The sequence below is a fragment of the Eretmochelys imbricata genome, chromosome 3 (assembly GCF_965152235.1).
Source record: "Eretmochelys imbricata isolate rEreImb1 chromosome 3, rEreImb1.hap1, whole genome shotgun sequence".
Classification (NCBI taxonomy): Eukaryota; Metazoa; Chordata; order Testudines; family Cheloniidae; genus Eretmochelys; species Eretmochelys imbricata.
The window spans coordinates 72,899,563-72,926,340 of record NC_135574.1 but is presented as its reverse complement, the minus strand read 5'-3'; the positions used below and the strand labels follow the sequence as shown (position 1 = coordinate 72,926,340).

At 39.7% G+C, this 26,778-nt stretch overlaps 1 protein-coding gene across 1 annotated transcript; it reads right to left on the bottom strand.

The window, feature by feature from the left end:
• Positions 1-604: 604 nt before the first annotated feature.
• MANEA (mannosidase endo-alpha) lies at positions 605-26,778 on the bottom strand. Its single transcript, XM_077812834.1, has 5 exons — positions 26,605-26,778; positions 21,530-22,116; positions 15,693-15,802; positions 11,840-11,916; positions 605-7,208 (listed from the first exon to the last, which is right to left on the bottom strand). Exons 2-5 carry the CDS (start codon positions 22,077-22,079, stop codon positions 6,572-6,574), a joined length of 1,374 nt encoding a protein of 457 aa, XP_077668960.1. The 5' UTR covers positions 22,080-22,116; positions 26,605-26,778; the 3' UTR covers positions 605-6,571.

The following is a 26,778-nucleotide window of genomic DNA, read 5'->3' as shown; positions in this document are numbered from 1 at the left end:
ATTTAACTAGTTACAGGCTAACAAAAAGAGAGATCACTAGGAGAAATGCTTGCCAAAGCAAGAGAGAGACAGCTCCAACAACCATCACTTGTGGTAAGAAGGAACTGAAGAGGGGGCGGGTTGGCAGGGACCTATATACACTGCCAAGAAGGGTTGACTCCAGGGTGCTCCACAGCTAACGTGACGGGAACCGCTAGGGGAAAAACCTTCTGATGACTGTACACACACACACTTACTTGGAATTGACATGAGCAAGCACTCGAAGAACTGTTCCTTCCTATGTGTCTGTATGGCATCTATCATATTGAAGCTTCTATTCCGATTTTATAATGCTAGTGTATGGGAAAAGGAGATGTCAGGAAGAATTTATTTAGATGAGCTTGAAGGAGGCTCTTTTGGAGGTCTTTGACCTAGTAAGTTTCCGGTCTGTATTTTTTCATTTTTATAAATTGAGAATAAAACAAACACTAAATAAATATTGATAATTTGGGAATACATGCAGCTGTTCTAGTTGTATCTGTAACTGTTTCTTATAAAGCTGCTGTCTTTTTCCTTTGATATCCTGCTGAAAAAATTGAACATTACAATAAAGACAGCTGTCATAACGTATTTCCCAGGAAAAAGATTTATTGAACATGCATCCCACATTCAGTAGAGGAGGCTGATAGAAAATTTAAACAAAAGAGCAATTAAAATTTCATTTTATTTTATCATCAGTTCTTAATACAATGTTTTGTGTAATTTACTGAAAATATGGTAATAGAGATTTACCAAAACAGCCAGAAATTATTTACAGTCTCCTCTTAGAGTGACAATTACATAACAAGGTACTTAATATAATTTTAAAATTTCAAGCACATTTTGTATTTGATTCAATTTTGGATTTCCTGAGACATGCATAGCATTTCTTTAGGCTACAGTAAATTAAACGTGCATAGCAAAACATTCTACATTAACAGTAGTGGTAAGTCACTGAAATTTTAGTGGCCAACAAATTGAAGTGCAACAAGAATGAAACTATTCTAGGCTTCAAAATACCTTAGACTATATCTAGAAACATGTAGTAACGAATGCGTATATTACATTTCTAACCCAGTAGTTTCTTACTAGAATACATCTATTTCACTATAGTGAGTAGTAAATATCTGATATATAAATATCTAAACAGGATATTTGCCAAGCATGGGTTATTTACAGGTAGATTTCCACTCAATAACTAATGCAAGTGGTGCATTTATATTTTGGTTGCTTTTCAACTGGAATAGGACAATGCATCTTGAGAGTTTCACATCCAGATTTTGGGCCTGATCCCAGTTTTCTCCCACAGGCAAAACAGGCATAAACCATTTCTGCCTTAAGACTGGGTGATTACAGTCTTGCTTTTCTTTAGATTTTTTTATATATATATATTAGTTTTTGTTGCTGGTGATAGGAAATAGAGATTAGTTCAACATATATATGTATATGAGTCTCCTCCTTTTACCACTTTAAAATGCAAACCTAAATCCTACAGTTTTCATCTTTTGGTTAAACATAGCAGTACTGCCTGTGTAATTTTTTCAAAGGCATCTGAGTATTTTTATGAGTTGTGCACTATCGAGAAAGCCTGTTACTGGATTAAATGCAACTTCAGTGGAAGTTTTGCCTATTTAAAAACATAAGAATCAGACCCAATATTTTTCATGGTTTTGTACTATGAGAAGTCCTGCATCACTATTCACTTTTTCTGTCTTTCATTAGACATCGCACTAGCTCACAAAGCAGAAACTGATTAGCACAGGGCAAATTTTGGTGAACCAATCTCCTTTACATACAAATTAGAGCAGCAGACAGTTCATAGAAAGAACCAATATGCCATGTTAGATATTGCATTGGCTCACATAAGAGACCTCAATTCTAAGGTCATAAGTGATAGAAAATTCACTTTGTAAACTGTTACTGCTTAGAGATTGCTACTATCATACACTCTATGGCATTTTGGGCGCACAGTCATTGTTCATCAACATTTAAGCAACTAGTTTTTTGTAAACATGATTATAAATGAAAACACTGTGTACTCAAATGATTTGCTATGAGCTAGATTATGCCACAAATCTCATACATTGAGTAGTACCCTGGACAGGGTGACAGAATCAGGTCACATTAGTAATACATTTCTACAGCCAGGTAGGAAAACAAAACACCTGAAGTGTAACTAAAATTTGTAAAATTCATGCTTTGTTTATAAAATACATATAATAAGGACATTCTCTTACAAAATATTGTAACAAGTTGGTTACATTGGAACTATACAGGAATTCTTAGAAATGAAGTTACTTTAAAAACAGACTTAAGATTTAAATCTGGACAGAAGTAACAGACTATGACAATAGTTTGAGGAGGTTCACAAAAAGAAAGGAATAAAAGATTGTGAGGGTTTACTGAATTGTTTAATATAGATTATAGTAGAAAGTTAGAACTTCTTTGCAGCTAATACTTACAGTATCTAGAACAGTTTGCCAGAGATTTCTACCTTATCTTAAATAGAATATATGTAGGATTTTTTAAAATCAAATTATATCTCTCCTTTATTAAGTACATAAGTTTTGAAAAAACTTAGACCACCAAAAATTAATTTACTTGTCCAAGTGCATAAAAAGGTGTTGAACTAATCTCTATTTCCTATCACCAGCAACAAAAAAACTCTATGTACAATATATTTTCCTGTAAAACATTATAAAGGGCACCTGAAAAACCCATGCAAAAGACTATCAAAATGTATGTAATATGCAAGTATATACTACGTACACAGTGTGTACAGAATTTCATGGTGAAAGACACTTACTAAGGACTCTTCTGTTCCAAAAGCTTCTTAAGTCTGTGACAGAATATTGGCACCACAAGACAAAGTGAATTCTACAAATAAAGCTGATCCAAGATTGAAGATGTGCATTCACAAGACGACAGCCATAAGGGGTTAACAGTATGTGCAAAATAGATGGACATGCTCTTTTACTTGGAAAAAAAGGCAAAGCAACTTTTTCAAATCTGTGCAATATAGACAAGGGTTCTGAGAGAACAGGGGATGGACTACGCTTCAGTTTAGATATAGTCCATGGAAATAAATACATATTTCGAAAACTTACTTGGGCCTGTCAGAAACTGAAGTCTACAATTGAATTAATAGGGCCTTCACACACTTTTATAAGTGAATTATCTGGCCTTAGAAACATTGCTACTTGGCCTTGGAGAGCATTTCCTGCGTATTGTCATCACTCCTTTCCCCAGTCATGATTGCTCAGTAGTACGTCACCAGTGATTTTAAGCATTGCTATAGAGCACAGGTATAATAGCGAGTCAGTGCCTTTAATAATCATTTATAGTTTTTATTTTTGCCTAATTACCATTAATGCAGTATTATCTATTATGAATACTATGGCAAACAATTACCTACACCTAGCCTTTCCCAGTTCACGTAGGAGGAAGAATGAGCATCCCTTTAAGTTGCTGAGAGAGGGAAAGCTAGAAATGAGGAAATAACTGAAGGAATTGTGCACTCCCAGGCTTGTAAATACTTTAAAGAAAAAGTAACAAATTTAAAACAAACAAATAGGTATAGTTATTTAAGGAACTGATACTAAAAGTGCATACATTAGTCTCCTTAAGAGGCTGTGTGCAAGTGGTTAGAATGGGGATCAATACCTGCTCTATGTCCTACACTGTCACTGATTCACTGTGGTAAGTCATTACATCATCTATAGCTCAGTTTATCCATCTGAAAACTAAAAATACTACTTACCTACTTTGAAAAAGCATTTTGAGATCCTTAGAAATGAAGTCTGAAAGTGCAAAATATTTAGAAGATACCACTTAACAGAAAACAACAGCATTGAAGGTGCACTGTAACATCCCAGACTACATATTGGGCTATGTCTACACTACAGCTTATGTTGGCATAACTTCTGTTGCTCAGGTGTGCGAATAAACCACCCCTCTGAGCGATATAAGTTACAACGACATAAGCGCTGTGTGGACAGCGCTATGTTGGCAGGAGACCTTCTTGCAGAAGTGGTTTTCTTATGCTGAGAGGAGAGCTCTCTCCCGTCAGCATAGAGTGTCATCACCAGACGCACTGCAGTGACACAGCTCCATTACTGTAGTGCTCCTAGTGTAGACAAGAGATAGAAATTTCTCAGGCATGCTGAAGGCGCCAAGCTACTCCTCACTTCTCAATACACAAAAGGGAAACAATCCTGCATTCCTTGCATACCCAAATTTATCTTCAATGGGTATGCATGGAACGCAGGATAGGATCCAAGATGATTACTTACCACACTTTGGTTCAGATTCTCTCTATTCTGTATTTTGTGTAGTCACACCAGGGTATTTGTTATGATTTAGTAGAATTTTACACTCACTCTGCCCTGGTATAAGTGACTACACAAGATGCAGGGCAATGCTCTATTTTCTCCCCCCCACACCTCCTTTTATTTACGTACGTCCATACATACACACACAAATGTACACGCGCACACACACTCTTGAGGCTGCTCTAAACTACACTAGGGACCCAACAAGAGCAGAACTGATCCCACCACTGGGAACCACAAATGGCTCCTCTGCAGCCCCTTTTGAAGCTACACCCCTCACTCCTTGGCTGTAGCTGAGAATATGGTCCTAGATGTTCGTCTTAGTATACTAGCCCTATGATAGTTAAAAATAAGTTGGAATTTCCATGCCTATGATGTTTGGGGGCTTACTAATAGAACCATTTAAATAATTTGAAGAGAAACCTTACGTACAATTTGCCATCCTGGATGTATAAAACAGTTAAAGAATTTCAGACAGTTTCCCTGCATAAATTTGGTGAAAACTGTCTTTAAGCTACGGAGACAAGTTTCAGAGAAACCCGTCCTCCTTTCACATTAAGAGGTCACTAACAAATATCAGCAATACCATGTCATTAAGATTTAAACATGTTTCAGAAAAAAACAAACAGTTTCACTTTTTCAATCCTGCATTGCGACTGCATGGGCAGATTACTGTGCCTGCACAAAACTCTATTAAGTCAATGGGACTCCAATGGGCAGTTTACAGGTGAATCACAATGCAGGATCAGGGCCTAAAGTAAGTAAAAATAAATAAAATAAAAAAAGCAATTATACTATGTTACAGATTAAATACTTGCCAAAGTACTCTCAAATTCACCACAACTATAAAACCAAATAGTCAAACCCATAGTGGTCCAAGTTTGGGGATTTGCTCTATTCAGTTCTGGGTAAGTGCCAAAAAAGCATTGCTAGACAGAGACCATTGTTGAGTGGTGTCTCAGAAACAACCAGGACTACAAATGAATGATTTATAACATTTGAAACCTGAGAATCTCAGCTTTCAAACAGTATTAAGCACTCATTTCTAGCAATGGCACGTTATGAAATGTAATAAGAACATCACTCAATTACTATCTTGCTTTATTTTCTCCTCACCTTAATTCTGACATGATTTTGGTAGCTGCTATCTTTAGTACTGCAGGAAATCAACGAACTGTCTGAAAACTTGAAAATTAAGATTTCAAATGGTAACAGACAAATTCATTCTAGTGGCTGAAGACTGTGCTACTAAAATCATGCAACGAAGACTGCTCTAGAAAATAAATCAATTGTAGGACTAGAAAATATTTATGTGACTTGTAACCTTTTCAACTTTTTCCAAACACTGGATCTAGGTCTGGATAAGTAATAAAAAAGTCTATCCCTGGTAAACATTAAAGAAAATCTTGTTTAAGAAACAGATTTTTCTTATTTTGAGCAATTTCTTTGCTCATATACTTTCCGCCCTCATTTTAGTTACTATTATTCCTTCTTTAATTTTAATCTAGTTAGACGATCTCAATGCATTTTGCTGACACTCCATAGTTACAAAAAATACAGAATGCAAAATCCAAATACAAGATTAATCTGGAGTTAAATAACCTTTCATCAATTTTTGAAACCAAAAGCTTTAAAAGCTCTAAATTTCAGAACAATTTCACGCTATTCTTGATGTTTGTACCACATACAAGTCAAATGTTAAAGTAAACTCTCCGCCTGCTACAAGGTGTACAAATGATATAACAATTGGTGTGTTATTTCATGCACCACAAATATTTATCCTCTGAGGAACTATTGAGACAAAATTCTAATCACAGGAGTATTCAACTCTGAAACACAGCTATATAGCTAAAAGTAATAAATGTAAATATTCTAAATTCTGTCTCACTCTACTTGAGTCACCTCTGAATTATTCCAGATAGAGTTTCTGTAAGATTTACATACAGATTATGAATAAAAAGCATCTAGCATTTCACAAAATATTCTCCAATTACAATAGGCTAGAGATGCCAATATTGCTCACTATTGTTTTATCCCCTAAAAGGAGTCAAAGTTAATTCTAACAGGTACAGTAATAGTGCATACTACATTCAAAGGTTTTTTTTTTCTTTTTAAAATATATTCATAATAAAAGACATCTTGATTGGCTGAATTAGAATTCCCAGTGTCATTTCCAACTCTGAGATGGACTGAATGTATTTACAAACAAGGGAGGCAGCACCTCACATAAGCCATTGTTCTTTTTCCTTACTGTATTTCTCAGACCACTTGCGAGTGAGCTCCAGATACATAGTTGGTTTATGAGGCTTGTAATCCAGGTAAGTTACCTGTCCAGTTTTCTTGGGAATAGCTTTTTCAATCTGAGTCCCTTCATGCCATTCATTGAAAGAGGTGATGGAAATAATTTCTGATCGCACCAAAAGTGCTGCACTGAAGGCAGTCTCATAATACTTCCCATTAACACGGTTGCGGGTGTTGTGGTTATTCCACGGTCGGATGTTGGTGTCAATGTATCCTGGTCCCACACTTGGAATGAACATTAAGTTGCTGCTGTCACAAAAGGCTTTTAGACTTGGCCAATTGTGATGAGATGAGCCATAAGAAAAACCATTGGTGGCAAAGTATGTATAAATTCCATCAAAACCACTTCTGTGGATTTCATGCTTATGTTTTTCTTCCACTAGAAGTGCAATAAATAATCCATCATATGGTGTATTGCGAATGCTCTGGGATCCAGAAACAGTTAATAGATTTGCCCATATTTCAGGGATTGTTACATAAGAATCATAAACATAAAACATGGGGAGAGTTCTGCCTGTGCTGGTCTTATGCCGGTAAAAAGCTGGATGGCCTCCATATCTATAAAGCAAAGAATATGGTAAATATTCATAATATGATGCCAGTTGGGAGAGAATCTTTCACATACTGAACTGAGGAATTTATGAATTTTAAAAAACTTTATGTTCAAGATTAATTTAATTCAGTAATGTGGCAAATATATATTTTAATCATACATATGCTGGAAACTTATGTACTACTACAGCAAGGAGATAATCTACAGCATAACTTAATTATTAGTGTCAAGTCCTACAAGTAGGTATCACTTTCCTCTCAAAGGCAAAACATTAATTCGCTGAATCATTATGGAAGATACTCTAAGTGGCAGCAATAAAATAAAAACTAGTAGCTGACTGACCTCTCTGACTTTAAGGCTGGATTGAATTTAAGGATATTATGGGTTAGCCCATTAGAAGTTTAGCTGTCAACCTACAAAGTTGTTGATTTTTTTTAAATAAAAAAATATAAGTGTCTGAGCTTAAATAAAAGCAGTTAGAAACGTCAGTCTGAGGTTTCATGAAGCGTGTGAAAAAAATTGGTAACTAACCTGGTTCCACAACTGTTGGTCTTCGAGATGTGTTGCACATGTCCATTCCACTCTTGGCATTGCTGTGCACTGGGCACACCGATCAGAAACTTCTCCCCTCAGCAGCACCCGTTGGGGTGGCTCAAGCTCCACCTGCTGCTTCACACCACTGCATGCAGGTAAAGAAGGCAGAGTCGTCTCTAGCCTCCCTCAGTTCCCTCTTGCCATAACTCTGACGAAGAAGGGTAGGAGGGCAGATCATGGAATGGTTGTATGCAACAAATCTCAAAGAACAGTAGTTACGGAACAAGTTAATAACTGCACGTGTGCATTCCGCTCTTGATGACTCACAAACTGTAAAACAGGAGGCGGGATCAGAGTCTATTTCAATAAAGATTGGAGAGCAACTCATCCCACTCTTACATCATCTCTGGAGTCTTGAGCTACAGTACAGTGGGAAGCAAACGTGTGGACTGAGGACCAGGCTGACACTCTACAAATGTCTGCAATTGGAACTTGTGCCAGAAAGTCTGCCGAGGCTGACTGTGATTTCATCAAATGAGCTGCGACTCGGTCAGGTGTAGCGACATTAGCCAAGTCATAGTACATGCATATGCAGGATGCAATCCAGGAATACATTCTCTGAGTGGAGGAGACTGACTGACCTCTTACTCTGTCTGCCACTGCTACGAACAGCTGGGAAGATTTACAAAAGTAACTGGTTCTGTCCAGGTGAAAGGACAAGCCTTTTCTGACATCCAAGGTATGCAAACACTCTTCCTCCCTGACCGTATATGTTTCTGGGTAGAACACAAGCAAAAAAATTGGCCAGTTGATGTGGAAAGAGGAAACCACCTGATGAACTTTGGATGAGGATGCAAGTAAACCCTTGTCCTTAAAGATTGTATATAAAGGCCTTGATATTACTGCCCGCAGCTCCCCTACTCTTCTAGCCAAGATAATAGCCACCAAAGATGCTACCTTCATTGATAGATGCAGCAGTGAGCAGGTAGCCAATGATTCAGATTGGGAGGTGAGTGGGATGGGGGGACAACGCATAAGTTTAGATCCTCTGGGGGAATAGAGTCTTGCACTCGAGGGTATAATTTGATTAAGTCTTTAAAAAACTTTAGGGCCATGTCACTGAAGAAAATAGAGCAATTGTCCACTTCAGAAGGGAACGATGAGCTAACAGTCAGAGATATTTTGATGGAACAAACTGCCAAATCTTGGTGTAAGTAGTCCAGAATATGTTGAACTGAAGCTGGTCAGTGATACACCATACTGGTGAGACCAGATAGAGAAACCCCACAACTTAGCGAGGTAAATAGCTCTTGTAGAGGCTTTCTGCTATTTAGCAGGACCACCTGAACATCCTTCAAGCAAGCCTGCTCTCTAGCATTTACCTTATGGAGCATCCATGCGGTTAAGTGAAGGGACTGTAGGCTCAGGTGGACTAGGCACCCGTGATCCTAGGAGATTAGATCTGAGTCTAATGGAAGTGAAACTGGAGGTTTCACTGACAGCACCAGGAGAATGGAGAACCAGTGCTGATGGATCCATGCTGGGGCTGTAAGCATGACTCTGGCCTGATCCTGTCTTAACTTTTGCAATAGTCTATGAATGAGTGGGACTGGTGAGAAATCACAGAGGAGCCTGCCTCCCCATGTCAGTAAAAGGCATCTATTATGGAACCTACAAGTGAAATTAATGCATGCACCAACTTATAAGTATGTGTTTAGTGTCTAGACTTTATGGAATGCTTATAAGTAATACCTATCTTGAACAGTACTAACATACAGGTGAGCTGGTTTGGTTTCCAGCTATGAATTTGTTAGTGTTTAGCTGATGCCTACAGCCTTAGCAAGAGCTGGCACTTGGTCTGCAAGCGCACAGAGAGTATATATCACACTTCCACAGTGCTCAAGGGACCATTGCTACAAAGTAATCTGGGACAAAGCACGGCCGAAGTGGGAAAGATTGTTTACAAAGGAGGTTCAGGTCTGGAGAGAGAGAGAGAGACAGACACTGACTAGTATGTCAACCTTGACTAGTCCATGAAAATGCCTGCTTTGTAGTTCCAGGGTGTCTTGAGGGGCCCAGAGCTGGAGCCAAAGCAGCAGGATGGGGAGACCTACACATATAACCCCTGAATCTTTTTGATATCTCCTGTTGAGGAGGAGAAGCAGGGTGTCTGCTGTGGCTGACCGTGCTTCCTGACTGGGAGAGATGTGTACACAGCAAAGGACTTCAGGGTAGCTCTAGAGTCTCTAACTCCATGGAGTTTGCGGTTTCTCTGGTCTGAGACTAGAGAAGAACCACTGAACAGCAAATCCTGGATAGTACTCTGGACTTCAGAGGGAAGACCAGAAGACTGCAGCCAGAATGATCTATACGTGGCCACTGCGGAAGCCATGGTTCTAGCTGCTGAGTCCAATCCCGCCTGCAGTGAAGTTCTGACGACCACTATGCCCTCATTGACCAGGGAAGAGAACTCCTGCCCAGCATTCTCCAGACACAGCTCCTTGAACTTTTCCATGGAACCCTACAAATTAAAATCATATTGTCCTAACAGAGACGGTTGGTTGGGGATATGCAGCTGCAAGCTTCCGTTGAATAAATCTTTCTGCTGAATAAGTCTAGCTCCTAGCACCTTTTGATTTGGGGATGGAAGCCTGGTATTCCTGTCATTCTCTCTCATTAGCCACTGCAACAACTAATGAGCCCAGAGGTGGATGAATATAAAGGTAAACCCTTGGGAGGGTACATATTACTTTCTTTCTGCCCTTTAAGAGGTGGGCGGCAAAAAGGTTGGAGTCTGCCATAAAGTCTTTATCTGTTGTATATCTACTCTAATAACTCCTGATAAACCTCAAATTATCATCAAGAGGAGGTGAAGTTGTGCTGGATGAAATGGCCTCGTCTGGAGAGGGCGAAGAGGAAGCCAAGACTTGAGAGGTAGAACCTCTTCTACTGCCTGTTTTCCCATTCTAGAACCTCCTGTTGATGCTTGGTACTGGGCCCAGTGCTGGACTCTGGGGACGGAGCTGCTTAGTGCATAGACTCAGCCCTTCTAGATGAGGGCACTGAGCCCTGGTCTATGCTACAAACTTACGCCAGTATAACTATGTTGCTCGGGGTGTGCCAAACTCCTAGCGTAGACAACGCTATGTCGATGGGAGGTCTTCTCCTATCAACAAAGCTACCACCTTTCAGGGAGGTGGAGTTCCTACAATGACAGGAGAAGCTCTCCTGTCAGCGTAGGTAGAGTCTTCACCAAGCGCTACAGTGGCACAGCAGCACTGTGAACGCAGACAAGTCCAGAGCATGTATGGTGAGAATACCTGGAAGCTGGGAGAAACCTTCAAGAATTCCAAAACGGCCACTGATACAGAGCAGGATCCCGTTGTCCTGGCCACATTTCCATAGCAGGTCCCATTGAGACTGATGGGTCCTGCTTCAGGGTTGTGATAAGCAAGATCCCACCTCTGAGTCCAACGAGGATTCCCCTTCTTCTGACGATGGCAGGGCCAATCCAGTCAGTGCCAGAGCCCAGTGTTGAGAGCCTGGCGATGAAAGCAGTGATGCAATCATAACCGAGTTGCAAGGGTCCACCTGTCCGGGAAGCAGGCAACTGAACTACTGGAGGTTGAATCAGTGGCAGAGGCGCCTAAGGACCAGACACCTGTAAGAAAGACGACAACACCACGAAGAAGAGCAGGTTTTTGCTGCTGCAGATGTCTCCAGGGTACTTGGCACTGAGGTGGTCTCTTGTTGCAGTGCCAAAGAAGCCACCCAATGGGTATCACTGAGGGAAAACGTTTCTGCTGGCCATGTACTGGTGCTCCATACCAAGAGTTGACTGCACATGTGCAATTACTAAAAGAAGAAGAAATTTTAAATGTAGTTGTCTATTGCATCTCCACATAACATGCATGTCCCAATACTTTAAAATGTGCATACCTTATGTCTGAGTTCTAGGTCTGTCAGTTATGAGCAAAACAGCCCCTTTCATTTCTCTCAAGCTCAGGTCATACCATATACAGTTTAAGAGTTCACACAATAGATGAGAAATATCTATCAGAGCATGTGAATGCCAAAAACATACATTTTAGAAAGCACTTACTTGTCTACAATGTACTTCACATTGCTGTACATACTACGATCATCGCGATCTTTATATGGCTCAATATGAAAAGTGACCTGTAAAATGAAAATGCAATATGGATTATAAAACATTACAGAACATAAAATCCATTTGGTGTTATTTGTCCAAGTAGTATCAGGCACACCAACAGAGCTCTAGAAAGAGGGACTGTGAAAAGTCTCCACAATGCTGTGTGTGTAATTGATTCAAGACTACTATTCCTGAAGATTAATTCAATAAGACTCACTATTTTTTGGACTGCCAATATTAACAATATAGATTCGATGAAAAAATAGAAAAACTATACACCTATTCTTTATTACTAGTTTTATATAAGATTGCTTTTCTAAGCTACTGTAAATAATAAGCATGCTGGAAAAAATTACTAAAATACACAACTATATAGAGTATTCTAAGCTAGTTAATTAAAAGGTTATCTATTGACAATTCAAAAACTGATTACAGCTGATGGAAGTGTTTTATATTTTATTTCTAAGCAACAATATATTCTAGTTGTTACAGATAATATTTCTCCAAGGAGAGCTTTCAGTGAGAAATTAGATTTTAAAATGTGGAATGGGAGAACTTTACCTTTAATTTAGAGTTTTATAGGTTCATCAACAACAGCAATAAATACCTACGCACTAAATCTAATATACTATCATTGCTACTTCTAAATTTCAGGCTTGGGGCTTATGAAATTATTTATGCTATAAACTTCAGCTCACTTCAAACTAAACTCCATTGTTTTCAACTACCCAATTAAAAGAGAGAATGTTTTACATTAATCAATGCTGGCAGTTTTTCAGAAGCAGTTTTCAAACTTAGAATGCAAATGACGACACCAATTTTCAGCTAGTCTCAAGTGAAATGTGATACTATCACAAAGATTTTTTCACAAACTAAAGTGAAACACACTGCTGGACTAAATTGTTAGGATTATTAAGCTTTCCGTCAATTGTCTTATTATTTCTTTTTACTTCAGTCCTATTCAGAGGCAAAGCATACTTGACAAGGCTACTTCTAGTTCCACACAGTTATATGACCTTGTTTTTCTCTCTTTAGATTGAAAATAATTTCTTTTGCATAATGATTCTGAGTTTATTGACAAGTCTATCATCTTTAACTCTAATCATTTTCTCATTCAAATTGCCAGGATGCCTACGAAATATAATATTGAAGATGAGATTCACTGTGCTAAGAATAGACATTGAGTATAGGTACTGAGAAAATATTATTCCAATGATACTTCAAATATCTTCCCTGCTAACTTCCTGATTTTAAATTTTAATCCATTAACACTTTAGGGAAAAATACATTACATTCTTTATATTTCCTAATGCTGAAGAGAACTGTTCAACCAGTATTAACCGAATCAAAAAATAAGCTGAATATTGGTCTTTTCGCACATTATTTGTGCGGCCTGCGGGGTTCTTTCGTGTGGCCCACCAAGCTCCCTGCGCCGCCCCCACCCCCCCACGCACCCCTCTGCCTACCCCGTGGCACTGTGAGCCCCACTCCACTCCCTGAAGCGGGCAGAACCATGCCCCTGCCTGTCTTGGCCCCGGTGCGTGCTGCATCCACCCCGGAGCTGCTCTAGGTAAGCGGCCCCGGGTCAGAGCCTGCACCCCACACCCCAACTCCCTGCCCTGAGCCCCCTGCCACACCCAACATCGCTGCTGCACCCCGACCCCCTGCTGCACCCCTCACCCCTCCTGCACTCCCTGCCGCACCCTGCACACCTCCTGCACTCCCTGCCCTGAGCCCCCTCCTGCACCCTGCACCCCAACCCCGTCGCACTTCTCACCCCTCCTGCTGGGGGCAGGGAGGGGACAGGGTTGAGGCCTCATGGAAGGAGTGGAGTGGGGGTGGGGCCAGGGGCAGAAAGGGTGGGGTGTCAGTGATGCAGCCCTCAGGCCAATGCACTACTCCTCACGTGGCCCTTGTGGTCATTATCTCAAGCAATTGCATAGAGGGAGAGAGTGTGCACTAGGACACAGGGTTTCCCCCAGCTAGGCAGGTCTCTCCCAGATAAACAATTTGAGCAAGTATTTATATACTTATTACAGACAATAATAAGCAACAACTGCATATTGTTTATACATATTCCTTCATGATATCTTATTTTTTCTTACCATTTCTCTTATAGTCTGCATTCTATTCTTATCTAATACAAGGTCACAACAGCCTCTTTCACAGTTGTTTTCCACTCGCTTCGCACTATCCCCGCTTCTACAAATCTCGCGTTATTAAAGCTAGAGTTAGCCTGACTCCTGCTTATTTCAGAGGCCTGCATCCAAATTCCCTTTATCTACTTCCACACTCCCCTCTTTTGTGCTTCCAGCACAACTGTCAATTTTAAACTTCCATTTTCATTAAATTTTGTATTTCAAACTCTGCATCAAATACATCAACCTTAGGGGTTTTAATTGGATACAATGACAATGCATGGTTAGTATGGACATGAAAAGTATTATTAATATTATTACGTCCTTTACAACATAATAACCCTAAACCAAACAACAACAATACAAGCAATAACATGCCCTCAATAATACTATAATGGGGTTGTTGCACAGTTTTAGTCACAAAACACAATACATCATACTTAGTACAGAAGGTAGGCATTCTATAAGTGGTATGAAAGGCATACTTTTCAACTTGATATATATTTTGAAGCATATGAAGTTGCCCTTGTAACTCAGAAATTTTCTGAATCTCTGGTAGGAGTGAAAGTAAATTTTGGAATCGATCAGGTATTAGGGTGGTCCAGTTAAAGGGTATCTGAAACCTAAGGACTGATTGAAAAATTCTATCCACAGGCCTGCAGCAGTGGTGAGATTAAAATGAATATCTTGTAATATGGTGGCCTCAACATCGGCACAGCTATCATTAGCTTGGAAGAGTATGTGTTCTGTCAGGGTAAGTTCCTTGTCCCATACCCTCCCAACAAACATTGCCATGAACAGTGACAACTTCCCCTTGGTTCAGTTTACGTACACACTGAAGCTGTGGGGGTTCTAATGGCCAGAATGTCCATTGACTCCCTCTCCCTATCCAAATGTTGGGTGTTATTCTGGGAACACTGTCTAAAAATCTATTAGGCATACCAGGTAGTTAAGCTCCCAAATGTCTTGGTGAATTACTCAGTCCACATGCATCCTCCCCACGGACCTGGCAGGATATGGTATGTGGGAGCCCACCTCTCCAACCGGTCCGTATACTTGGAAGAAACACCGCAAATGTTTGCATCTCCACCCAGAATATCTCCAAGTGTGTCTCCATGGCCACAGATCAGATGATACTCCTGAAGTGTCTGTAAGGGCAGTAGGCCAGGCCTGATGCTCGAGATCACGCCGAATGGCCATCAGCTGGTCATTCAGGAAATCCTGGATTTCTGAGCAATCCAGGTCCCACTGCAATGCCTTCCCAGCCTCAGTGATATTCAGTACCATCTCTGTTAACAGCTTCTGGGTCATCGAACTAAGGGCGGAGATAACACGTAATTCACCCACTCCAGCCTGAACCTGAGATAGTTGTGCTCCAGTTATAAGGCCAGTGGCTTTTTCCAATTGTCCCGATTTCTCTTCTTGTTCTTGGTTTCTATAAATATTCCAAATTGCTGCTGCACTATTGGCCCCATCCCATAGGGATCCAGCTAAGTCCCTCTTATTTCTAGAGGAAACCCAGGCCCTTTGTTGTGTTAACCTAATGGCAGCCAAAATACATACAACTGTTAAAAGAGTACAAATTATCTAGTTAATGAACACAAATATATATGTACATTTGATCTAGAGATGTATTGAATATGAACACTTTAAAAGTACTATACCTTTAGATTGTATTTATGTGCATTATTCAAAATAACAGGCACCAAATCTTCACCAGGTTCCCCATTTTCATCAGCCATACCAGGTGGGTACCAAGAAAGGGCTATGACACCTAAGATATAAAACATGAGCTTGAGTTATGCCACCAAAAACAACATTATGCCTACTAAAAGTTAAATAAACACAAGTAAGTGTGTACATGAAACATAAATATTCATGTTAATGTACAACATAGTTTATACAGCTAACTAAATAACGGCCATTTCTGAGTAAAACTGGCATTTGATACAAAAATATATGTAAATACTTCTTGCAGCCAGGAACAATATAAAAGCATGGTTTGAAAAATATTTTTTTTATGGAACAAGTGAAAGGCAAGGATTTCAAATAACTTAGATATATGCAGCTACACACCTAATTTGCCCAAGCAATTACTGCAGATGAGCACACAAATGTTATAATTGTATGCAGACAGTCAAATACGCAAGGTACAGAAATAGCCATAATGGAATTTTAAGTGCCTCGTACAATTCCCCCCCATCCCTCTGAGTGATGTTAAATTCAACAGTATATTTACAAACTGAAAGCCTTAGTTACTACATAAAGGTTATACTACCCATGATCTCTGCACAATATTCTTATTGATGGGCTGTCACAGGTTGCCTTTAGATCAAGACAAAGGATGGCACACAGGCCTAACTTTGTAGACATAGCCAGTGGACCATAACTTGTATGGTCCATAAAGATCTGAAAACAACAATTACATACTTACAGAAAACCATCCATAAATTTACTTGGCACAAGAGTCTTTTCAGTAAGATTTTTTTCCTTTCCTGAATGTTTGAAAAACATTAATAGCATTGTGTATTTTATGGAAATGCAAGTAAAATTTTAGTTCCACTGGAAACGCTAACATTGACATATAATCACTGGATCATTCATTCTGTTCCCATTAACGACAATAGCAAAGTTTCCAGAGCATAATGGGATTAGATCAGGCCCACTATCTCCTGATAACATGACAAATAAGTTGTCACAATTATAAGACTCAGTTAATGCATGGGTTATGCATAGTTCTGTATAAATCACTGACTACTGGTATCCAGGCTAAAGTTTAAATAAAAATCTATGATGAGTGTATCAAGAAATTATCAGATGATGACCTAGAAAATTCCCACAAGAATCTAGCAGAGTAGTGTTTTCTGGTCCATCTGCAGAGCCATCTTTTTCAACAACAAACAACTTTTAGACTTTAGACAGATTCCTTAAGAAATAAGTCAAATTGAAGATGACAGTATAGTAAGATTGCCAGTAGTCCAGGACTTCCCCCGGAGAAAAATACATAGCATATGCATACTGAACAAGTCCACAACAGGACTGTCCGTAGCACTGTCTTGAAACAATTCAATTTCAGACCCCAATGCAACAGCAATCTCCTTTTCCCGTCTTGTCCATCCAACTGTACTAAACACTTAAAAGACTACACTTTCAGATTTTTCTAGCTCTTGCTTCCCAATGAGAAACCAACAATCATGGCACAGAATCCTTAAAAAAAAAAAGTTAATGAAATTATTCCTGAGTTATAAGGCTCAGGAAAAATGCCCTATATTTTTAATTGACAGAGAAATATGGCACTAGTTGCTGAATATGAAAATAAGTCAAAGGAATATACCTTCCCAAAGAACTTACTATTTGTACATTCAAGAAAAATACCACCATGTTACTTAAAAAAGTACATCTAATATGCATATTGTCAAAAATAAAAAAAGTGTCAGAGAAGCTGAGACAAAATACATTCGCCAAAAAAGACTTGCCCTGGAACACAACTTTGAAATAATATATATTTCTGAAATGCAGTGGAACAACAACAATTGATGGGATTTACAGCCAGGTATTAAAGTAAGTATACATGAATGACATTAGTTCACAGAACTGGGAGAATAGGTACTATACCTAAAAGGTTCCATACACTCTAATGAGATAAAATTTTGAGCGAAGAGGACTTTACAGAAGAATATGTATGGAAACTAACCCCCAACATAAAAATACAAGTAGGAACATACTACCAACCTCCAAGCTCAGAAAATGATATATGAGTGCATGACATTTAGGAGATTAAACCAGCAACAAAATCTAATAGAATAGGAATAATGCAATGTGCATCATCTACTTGCACATAAACTGGTCAAATATCAAGTTGGGACATGGTTGAGAAAATCATGCAGGATAATGAGCATAGAGTAATTCTGTCATAAGACATATGCATGCTGCTAAATAAAGAAAAGGAAGAAATAGAAAACAAAATAAATCCAGTATGGTTCAATGGCCACATTATAGAAATAAGAGAAATTCAGCTCAAGTGAAGCCAAGAGAAAAGTAAAAGGGCACAGCACATAGATAAGCATATAAGAATGATAAGTTCTCAAAATACACCTGGAACAGGAAGCCTGCAAAGTTGTGCTGCACATTAAGACACATAGGGAACAACTGAGGAAGAAGATAGCTTTCTGCGCTGCTCTGATTTATATTTCTGTATCAGTCTTCACCCCAGAGGTTGTTAAGAAGATACTTACTATAGATCTCTTCACAGGCAAAAAAAGATGAAGCACTCTTAGAGACTGAAGTGGCAAAGGGAGGAACAAACTAAAAAAGTAAATCGCAGCAAGTCACTAGAACCTGGTATTCATTCCAGATATCTGAAAGAATTTAAGGTTCAAGCGACTGAATATTGTTGTTAGCAGCTCAATCTCATTAAAATCAGACACTAATGGAGGACAGCAAAAGTTGCACCTATTAGGCATACCCATGAATTACAAACTAGTGAGATACTCTTCAGAGCCAGGTAAATTCACTGAAATAAAAAGAGTTATAAAATATCTAGAACAATGTGATAGGGACAAACCCTGTAAAGGAAATTCTGCCTCTCCCATCTTCTAGAATTCCTTGACCACAACACCACATTAGGGGATAATAGAACTGGTTAAAACCAATTTATTTAATTAAGTCTGTTTGAAAGTGTAAAAGCCCACATAAAAGGCTAGTAAGAAAATGAAGGCCAGATGTGAAGTACTGTGATGGATTAGAAACTGTTTAAGAGACAAATAATGGGGATAATGGTCAATTCTGCACCACAGGAAAAGGTGAACAATACCCCAAACATCCATACAAGGACTGACGTTTATTGTAGCAATCAATGATCCACAAAAGCAAGTGAACTCTGAAATCAAATGAAATTATTTGAGATAGTCACGACTAGACAGAACCAAGAGAAAATTCAGAGGAATCTTATATAGGTGTATCAGCAATGTACACTGAAAGAAATAATTTAAACTATTCACACACTACTGAGTCCTAAATCAACTGTAATTACTTGGCAAAAAGAAGAATGCACTAAGACTCTTGTCTACACCAGACATTTCTTCTTAACGTTCTCCACCAATTCAGCTTTACTGGAGGTAAAGATTATCGCCTGAATCTTAAAGGATTATTATACCTTATAAAACTGTAAACAAGATGATAATTGTTGCCAGTGTTTAAATCACTTTGCCAGAGTGAGAGAAAACACCGCTGTGCTTACAATACCAGCAGTAACCTGCCCACACCAGTACTCCCACTGTTGCTATCACCAATGGAGCTGTCCCAGTATTAGTAACAAGAGGAAATTTAAGTTTCTTAAAAAACAAAAATATCACTAGTAGGAACATAGCAATCTTTGTTCAATATGTAGCCATGGTCAAAAAAGCTAACAATGTTAGGAAGTAAGAAGACTGGGATAGACAATATTAATGAACATATTATAGTGGCATTATACCAATTGACAGTAAGTTTTCACCTTGAATACTGTGGTCTGGTCAAATAATATATTTATAGAAACAGAAGGGGTCCAGATGTAAATGATAAAATAATAAGCATAAAAAGAAATCCAAAAGAGGAAAAACAGAAAAGATGATGACTGCCTAGTTTACAGAATAAATAAGAAGGGCTATAATACAGATATATAAAATAAAGAATGGCACAGAAAAGTTACGCTGAGTGCTCCTATTTATGTTCTCCCTCATTTAATATAAAACTGGGGACAAACAATGAAACTCATTAATAAGTTTTAAATTTAAGAGATAAAAGGTAATACTGGTGTATATGTTATTTTTGTTTTTTAAATAATTAACCTACAGTACAACCCATTCTACCAGGTATTAATGTTGTCAAGAGCTTAACAGGTTTCAAAGAAGCATTGGACATGTATATGGATAGTAAGAATATCCATAGTTACAAAGTACAGGAGGAAGGAATTGCACAAGGGATACAATCCCTCACAATTCAGGGCATAAAACAATTATTAGGTGTTAGTGGTTGGCTAGAATTTTCCTCTGTGGATAGGTTATTTCATAATGGTCTATTATGGGACTTCTTGAACCAGCCTCTGAAACTGTGACTCAGAAACCCTTCGATGCCAACTGGAAATGGGATTACAAGAATACACTGATCCTGGTTCACCAAAGAACATTATGTGAAATCATAAATGAAAGCCAGGATCAATCATTTTGGTCAATAATATTGTTGTGAAACTTCTGGATAGATACTATGTAAGGACTGTATATGTATATATGTTTTAAAATCTGTGTTGAGGCAGAGTTGATAAATGGAGTTTTCTGTCAAAGGATGTCTATTCACCTGTCCCTCCGGCATGTAAATTAAGCACTGTAACGTAACGCAATGGAGAGTCATTTACAAAGGCAATGGGGGATCTAAAATCAACAGGGAGGCAGCATGCTATCGGTGGACAATGAACTTTGGGGGATATAAGAAAGCAAAAAGACACCGCTTTATCTTGCGCCTAGGAAGTAAACAGACAACGCAGTTACATTTATGAAACCAGTTACATTTATTTCTACCTTGGTGGAAGACTCTGCAAGAAGCTTTAGGTGTGAGAAACTTGTTTAGACTGGAGGTTAGTATATTAACTTTAGTCTCTAGAAAGTGGGTTATAATTGTTTTATATGTAACCTTATGTTTCCATTATCTTTAGTCATTATCATTTGAACATTTGATAATAAACTTATGTTGTTTTCATTATAAATGTAACTCAGTGCTGTGATATTAACAAAGGTACTGATCCTAAGTAGGATCACACAAGCTGGTGTGTACACTATCTCCTTGTGGGCAGCAAACCTAGGATTTCTGTAAGTACTCAGTGGATAAGGGGCTGCTTCAAAGGTGTGGACTAGGATGCACCTATTGTTAAACTAGGAAAAGTAAGGACAAGTCTGGAGGAGACTGTTTGGGTGGCTAACAGGCTGGAGGTGTGAGGAAGCTGACACCCAGGTAAACATAAGCAAGTCTTCCTCTCGACAGAGGTAGAGGGTAATAAGGTGACACGTGGTCTTAGATTGCCTGAGAACCATTACAGAAACATCTAGGACTGATCTTCTCTACTTGAGAGACATCATATCCACTACAAAAATGCCTATATCTGTATTTTATACACTACACAGAGTACTGTTAAACAAGTAAACAAATCATATAAAATTCCTTCATCTAAACAACTATAGATATAGTCCCCAATCCTGCATCTGCTCTGAACAGGTCCATCTGTATGAAGCAGCTTGGAAGACTAGAAACTAAGTTAGGGATTGAACCTGAAGTACAAAATAACTTGTTAAAACCAGAAGTTTCCATGAAGGAATCATTGACACAAATCTCCTGTGCACACAAAAAGAAAATACCAAAGTTCCCTTACATTTCAATATGTAGAAAAAACAAAGGTGAACAGTTCTGTTTACTCAAATATCTGAAGTCAAACAAATGACTACTATGCCAAAAATAAACAGACATTTATTACCAACAGAGGCTGAACGCATTTGTTGCATGTGGGCTTCTATGACAGAAGGGTCTTTAGAGCTGTATGTTCCAAGTTCAGGGTAAAAACTGGACGCAATATCATCTGGAGGATTGTGTCTTCCCTTCGGGTAATTGTTTGCAATTTTGGAATCCCAATGTTGCACCAGTGGATGGTTCCAGTGAATATATTTACCATCATACTGTGGATTCCCAAACCAGCTGTAGTAAAACACATGAAAGTTATAATTAGGGGAAGGCAATTCCTCTTCCAACTTTCTTACAGAGGCCATAGATGTTTTAATGCTATTCAATGCAATACTGTGCAAATTATTGGTGTGTGTTACACTATCACCATTGGCAGCAGTTAGGGGACTGTGTTTATTTTCTAAGAATGTTGTCCTTTGTTGAAGTTCCGGTAAGAGACCAAGTCCAAATGGATCCCCAAAACCAGCTCTGTCAGGTCTTAGAGTCTTCAAAGCCATCATCATGGAGCAAATGAATAAAATAAAAAGCAACAAAATAATGCATGTTCTTCTGTGAAATCTTGCCATGATGTCATAGTTCAGCGTCCAAACAACAGGTTTCCAGCTACAATTGGTCAAGAAAAAAATATTTTTAAATCAGATTTCTTGTCACCTATCAATTCAACATTATTAAACACTTCTTATATAGAAATTTTATGAGATTTAGGGATAAACATAACTAATTTCTAAAAAATATACTATGTTTGCATACTCTTGTACATATCGCCTTTGCTGGGAAAAATAAGACAATCAACACATACGTTCTCAAAGATCATGCAGACCTGTTTTAGTGAACTATGCGGTGAAGCTTTACGCCATCCAAGGATTACACATTTTATGGAACATCCTACTTTTCAACGGGCTTCCTGGTTTTCCCAAACTGCACCAGACCCTATGAAATGGGAATTCTAGTTACGCTATTTCCAAGCCACTGCTTTGTGCTTACCCTATGTCACTGGCAGAAACACCATAGTATAGCTGTGATTTTCTTTATTTTGTGCACTTAATACTTCTGGGGGAATTCTGTGTCACTGTGCATGCACAGAATTCATGTCTCCCATAGATTTTTTCCCCCTTGCAGAATAATACATATTGCTGAGGAGGCACTGCAGTTACACCCACCAGTGGCTGCTGTAGCACCAAAAGAGAGAGTAGCCAGCTCAGGGCCAGAGCAGTCAGTCCCAGAGAGGATGCTTTCCTCATAGGCCCCTGCCCATGGGGCCAGGTGAAGAGGCATGGGATATTGGGGGGCGGGGGACGACAAAGACTGTAGGGCACCTGGAGCTCCTGCGGATCACATTGACTGCAGTTCAGAAGGGTTGGAGGAGACACAGTGGAGTGGGGAAACAGGAACTACTGGGGTGACAGCATTGAGCCAGGAGCTTAATGGAAGTGGTGGGTGCAGGGTCACATGGGATCAAGGGGGTAGCTGAGTGGTGGTGCAGGGACACATAGGGATGCGGGGGACAAGGGTGCAGTGACACATGGGGACAGGAGGGAGCTGAGTGGAGGCCACAGATACACACAGGGACAGGGGCAGATGTGCCTGACTGAATGGGAGAGGCTAAGGGTCAGGCAGAGTCTGCATTGGGGAGGCTCTCCAACTCCCTAACAATCCTCCCTCCTCCCAAAAAACATTCCATACTTCTCCCACTCACACCCAACAATCCTCCAGGTTCACTCCCAGGCTCCTTCCCAGTAATTACTTCCCTCTGCTCAGCTCCTCCGTTATTCCTGACTCCCTCAAGCAAAGGCCCTTGCACTGCTTCTGAGGGGTGCAGGTAAGGGGTGTGGGAAATACGTTTCTGTATTGTAGTTTAAATGAATTATTATGCAAAGTTCTGTATTAATAAGCCTAGTAAGCAATCTATTTGTCAAAAAACATTTCCTGAATCTTTTTTGTTTTCTGTATTGTAACAGAGATACTTGCGGACAGGTATTTTGAAATAAATAACCAAAGTAACTGAAACCAGTAAGATTATATTGTATTATTTTGACAGATAAGATATGCAGATTATTAAAATATTGTGCACAGAATTTAGATTTTTGGCACAGAATTCCCCCAGGAGTAACTTAACATACAAATTTCAGACTCTGGATTGTAAACTTGGGGCACTGACCCTCTTATTGCATGGATTTGTACAGTGCTTTGCTCAATGGCCCCCAGATCCCAACTGGAACTTGGAGCTATCATAACAAACTTGGCAACTGACCATTAACTGTAATATAAACAACTCCATTACAGGACTTTATCAGTGAAAATATCTGTTCAACTTGTAAATGAACCCTTCTGCACTGTTTCAAGAGGATACAGTATCACTGGTAAACCCACAGGATTTAAACAGCTTCTGCAATTTATTTAAATTCATTTAAGTTACTGAGTCTGATGTAACGATATTTACTTTGTTTATTGACATGTGATGTTGACCATTTGTATTTTAATTGTCATAAAGCTTTAACCTTTTAAATTTCAACATACACTGTTATTAAATAATTGTCAGACCCTCCCTACTTTCTGACCTGCCCATAATTTCTCAACTGTGAAATTTTAAATCTCTAAGCATTTTTTGTCAATTTTTAAAACCCATCCCAACATGTGCAATTGTGAAGAATTTAAAATAAAACAAAAAAAAATGTAAAAAGGAAGCAATCAATATTATCTGTTGAAATGATCAAATAAAAATAAAAATTGAATTCTACCAAGCCTAATTATAATGCATTTTGCCTTGGAATGCAGCTGCACACATTTCTGAAAAAAGGTAAAAAACACGTTAATGTAGGTGACTGAGTTTCACTAGAAACAAAATTGGTGGCTCAACTCCTGAAGCCTCAAACATTTGTGAGAGATGTTCCAGTTTCTTTCTCCAGGTCTGGGGAGCAGGGTTTAGATATGGGACTCAAAATATTTGAAATCTACCAAAGTTGATCTCCTTTAGCTACTCCTACTATGGACAAAGATACTGAAACATCTCTCATTCCGTAAGGACTCAGCAAAATCTGACATTTTCCATGTGGATGATTAATGAAATATGGATTACAGTCTCTCTTTCTCCAAAACCCCTACATGCTACTTTACTTGCTGCTTTCTAAACTCCTATATATGAAAAAGCTACTTTTTACCAAATCTTTAGAGACTGCAGACATAAAAGCCACTTTTTCCCTCTACCACCATTTGTGTCCTGCAATAATCATTTCCATATGGCTTTCATATTACTCATTCTTGCCTCTCATCCTGAGAGGTTTCAGAGTAGCAGCCGTGTTAGTCTGTATCCACAAAAAGAAAAGGAGTATTTGTGGCACCTTAGAGACTAACAAATTTATTTGAGCAAAAGCTTTTGTGAGCTACAGCTCACTTCATCGGATGCATGCAGTGGAAAATACAGTGGGGAGATTTTATATACACAGAGAACATGAAACAATGGGTGTAACATTGTAACTATGTAACTAGAGTGATCAGGTAAGGTGAGCTATTACCAGCAGGAGAGCAGGGGTGGGGACTTTTTGTAGTGATAATCAAGGTGGGCCATTTCCAGCAGTTGACAAGAACATGTGAGGAACAGCGGGGGGGGGGGGGGGGGGGAAATAAACATGGGGAAATAGTTTTACTTATTGTAATGACACATCCTCTCCCGGTCTTTATTCAAGCCTAAGTTAATTGTATCCAGTTTGCAAATTAATTTTCCTGAGAGGAAATCCGTGGTTCTTGTTCCTGCAAGAAGGTTAATGTAATTTTACCTCTTTTTTAATAACTCAAGCATAGTCTTTTCTGTTGTCTCATAAATATGTGGGTAAAAAAGGCATTAAAAATAAGGCCTGGAAGTTCTGAGTTTTTTCAGCTTGTTTGCATGTTCACTTAGGTATTGCCTAACTTGTTCTTCCTGGAAGATTCTATGATTATGAAACTAGTAATATCATGAGATCAGTTTTCATTTGCATGAAACTTCAGCACCTCAGCTGAAATCAATCATTGGCAACTTTATCTTTGTGCTCCTCTGAGCAGGTTTAGATGACATGAAGAGTACAAACAACAGTCTGCTTTGTATAGGAGAGAGCCATATTTTCATTTCTCTGTCTAAAAAAATTAAAACAATTCTTAACAAAATTATAACATTGTTCTTTCTGTTCCATCCAGTTCCCCTCTCCTCCCCACAACAAAAGGCTATACCATAGTTAGGTTCAAACATATTTAAGCAAAGTTATTTTTACACTGTAGACAGAATGTGAACATTATTTTTGATTAACCTGTCCTGAATTCTTAGAGCAAGTTGTGGCAGAAATGCCAAGGATCCATCAATGTTAAATATTTTACTGTGTTTAGACATGGTAGTGTCCCAGTCCTGCAAAGGCTTCAATAAATTCACCGATTATAAGGCAGAAGGGACCACCGTGATCACCTACTCTGACCCCCTTTGGCAATTCAGTAAATGCCAGGCCCAGGTTAAGTCCTCTTTGAACTAGAACGTCCAAAACCCGACCTTTGTTTAAAAACTGCCAGCGATGGAGACGCTACTACGCTACCCCCACTCAAAGCGGCTACAACTGACAGAGTTTAGAGAGAGAAACAGCTGGCTGGCTCTGCCAGTTTATGTACATTTGGGACCGGTCGGAGCTTAGTTTTAGAGCCATTTTCAGTTTCCGCTGCACAGTCTGCCCGCTTCCCCTTCCATTCGCGCGGCTCTCGCACCCCAACGGGAGCGAGACAAACGTTGCAATCACGGAACAAAAACAAACCCCAGCAACGTGGGGCTGTAAACCCAGCAGGCCGCGTCCGGCGGGCACCTGACGCTGGTGGGGCTGAGCTCCGGCGGCGACGGGCGCGGCAGGCCCCGGGCTCCCAGCACAGGCACGTCCTGGCGCGGGTCCGGCCGGGGCGGCGGCCTGTCACTCGCCCGGGCACCGTCCTCCCTCGCAGGCCGGCCACGGCCCGCCAATGGAGCGCGCAGGGGCTGGGTCGGAGCCGCCGCCCCCCGGCACCAACCAGCGGCGCGGCGAGCAGGGCCCCGGGGAGCGAAGGGGGGAGGCAGGTGCTCTGGGGGCTGCCCCGCTTACTCACCCGTCGGAGGCGGGGGCGCGGCCCTGCAGCCTGGGGGGGGCGGGGGCGGGGGGGAGCAGCAGCAACGCTCCGCCTAGCGGCCACTCCCGCACACGAGGCAGTTGGCGTCTGGACCGGGGCCTGCTGGGGCAGTTGAAGACGCGGGCGTGATCATGGGCTAAGTCAAGTCAGTTC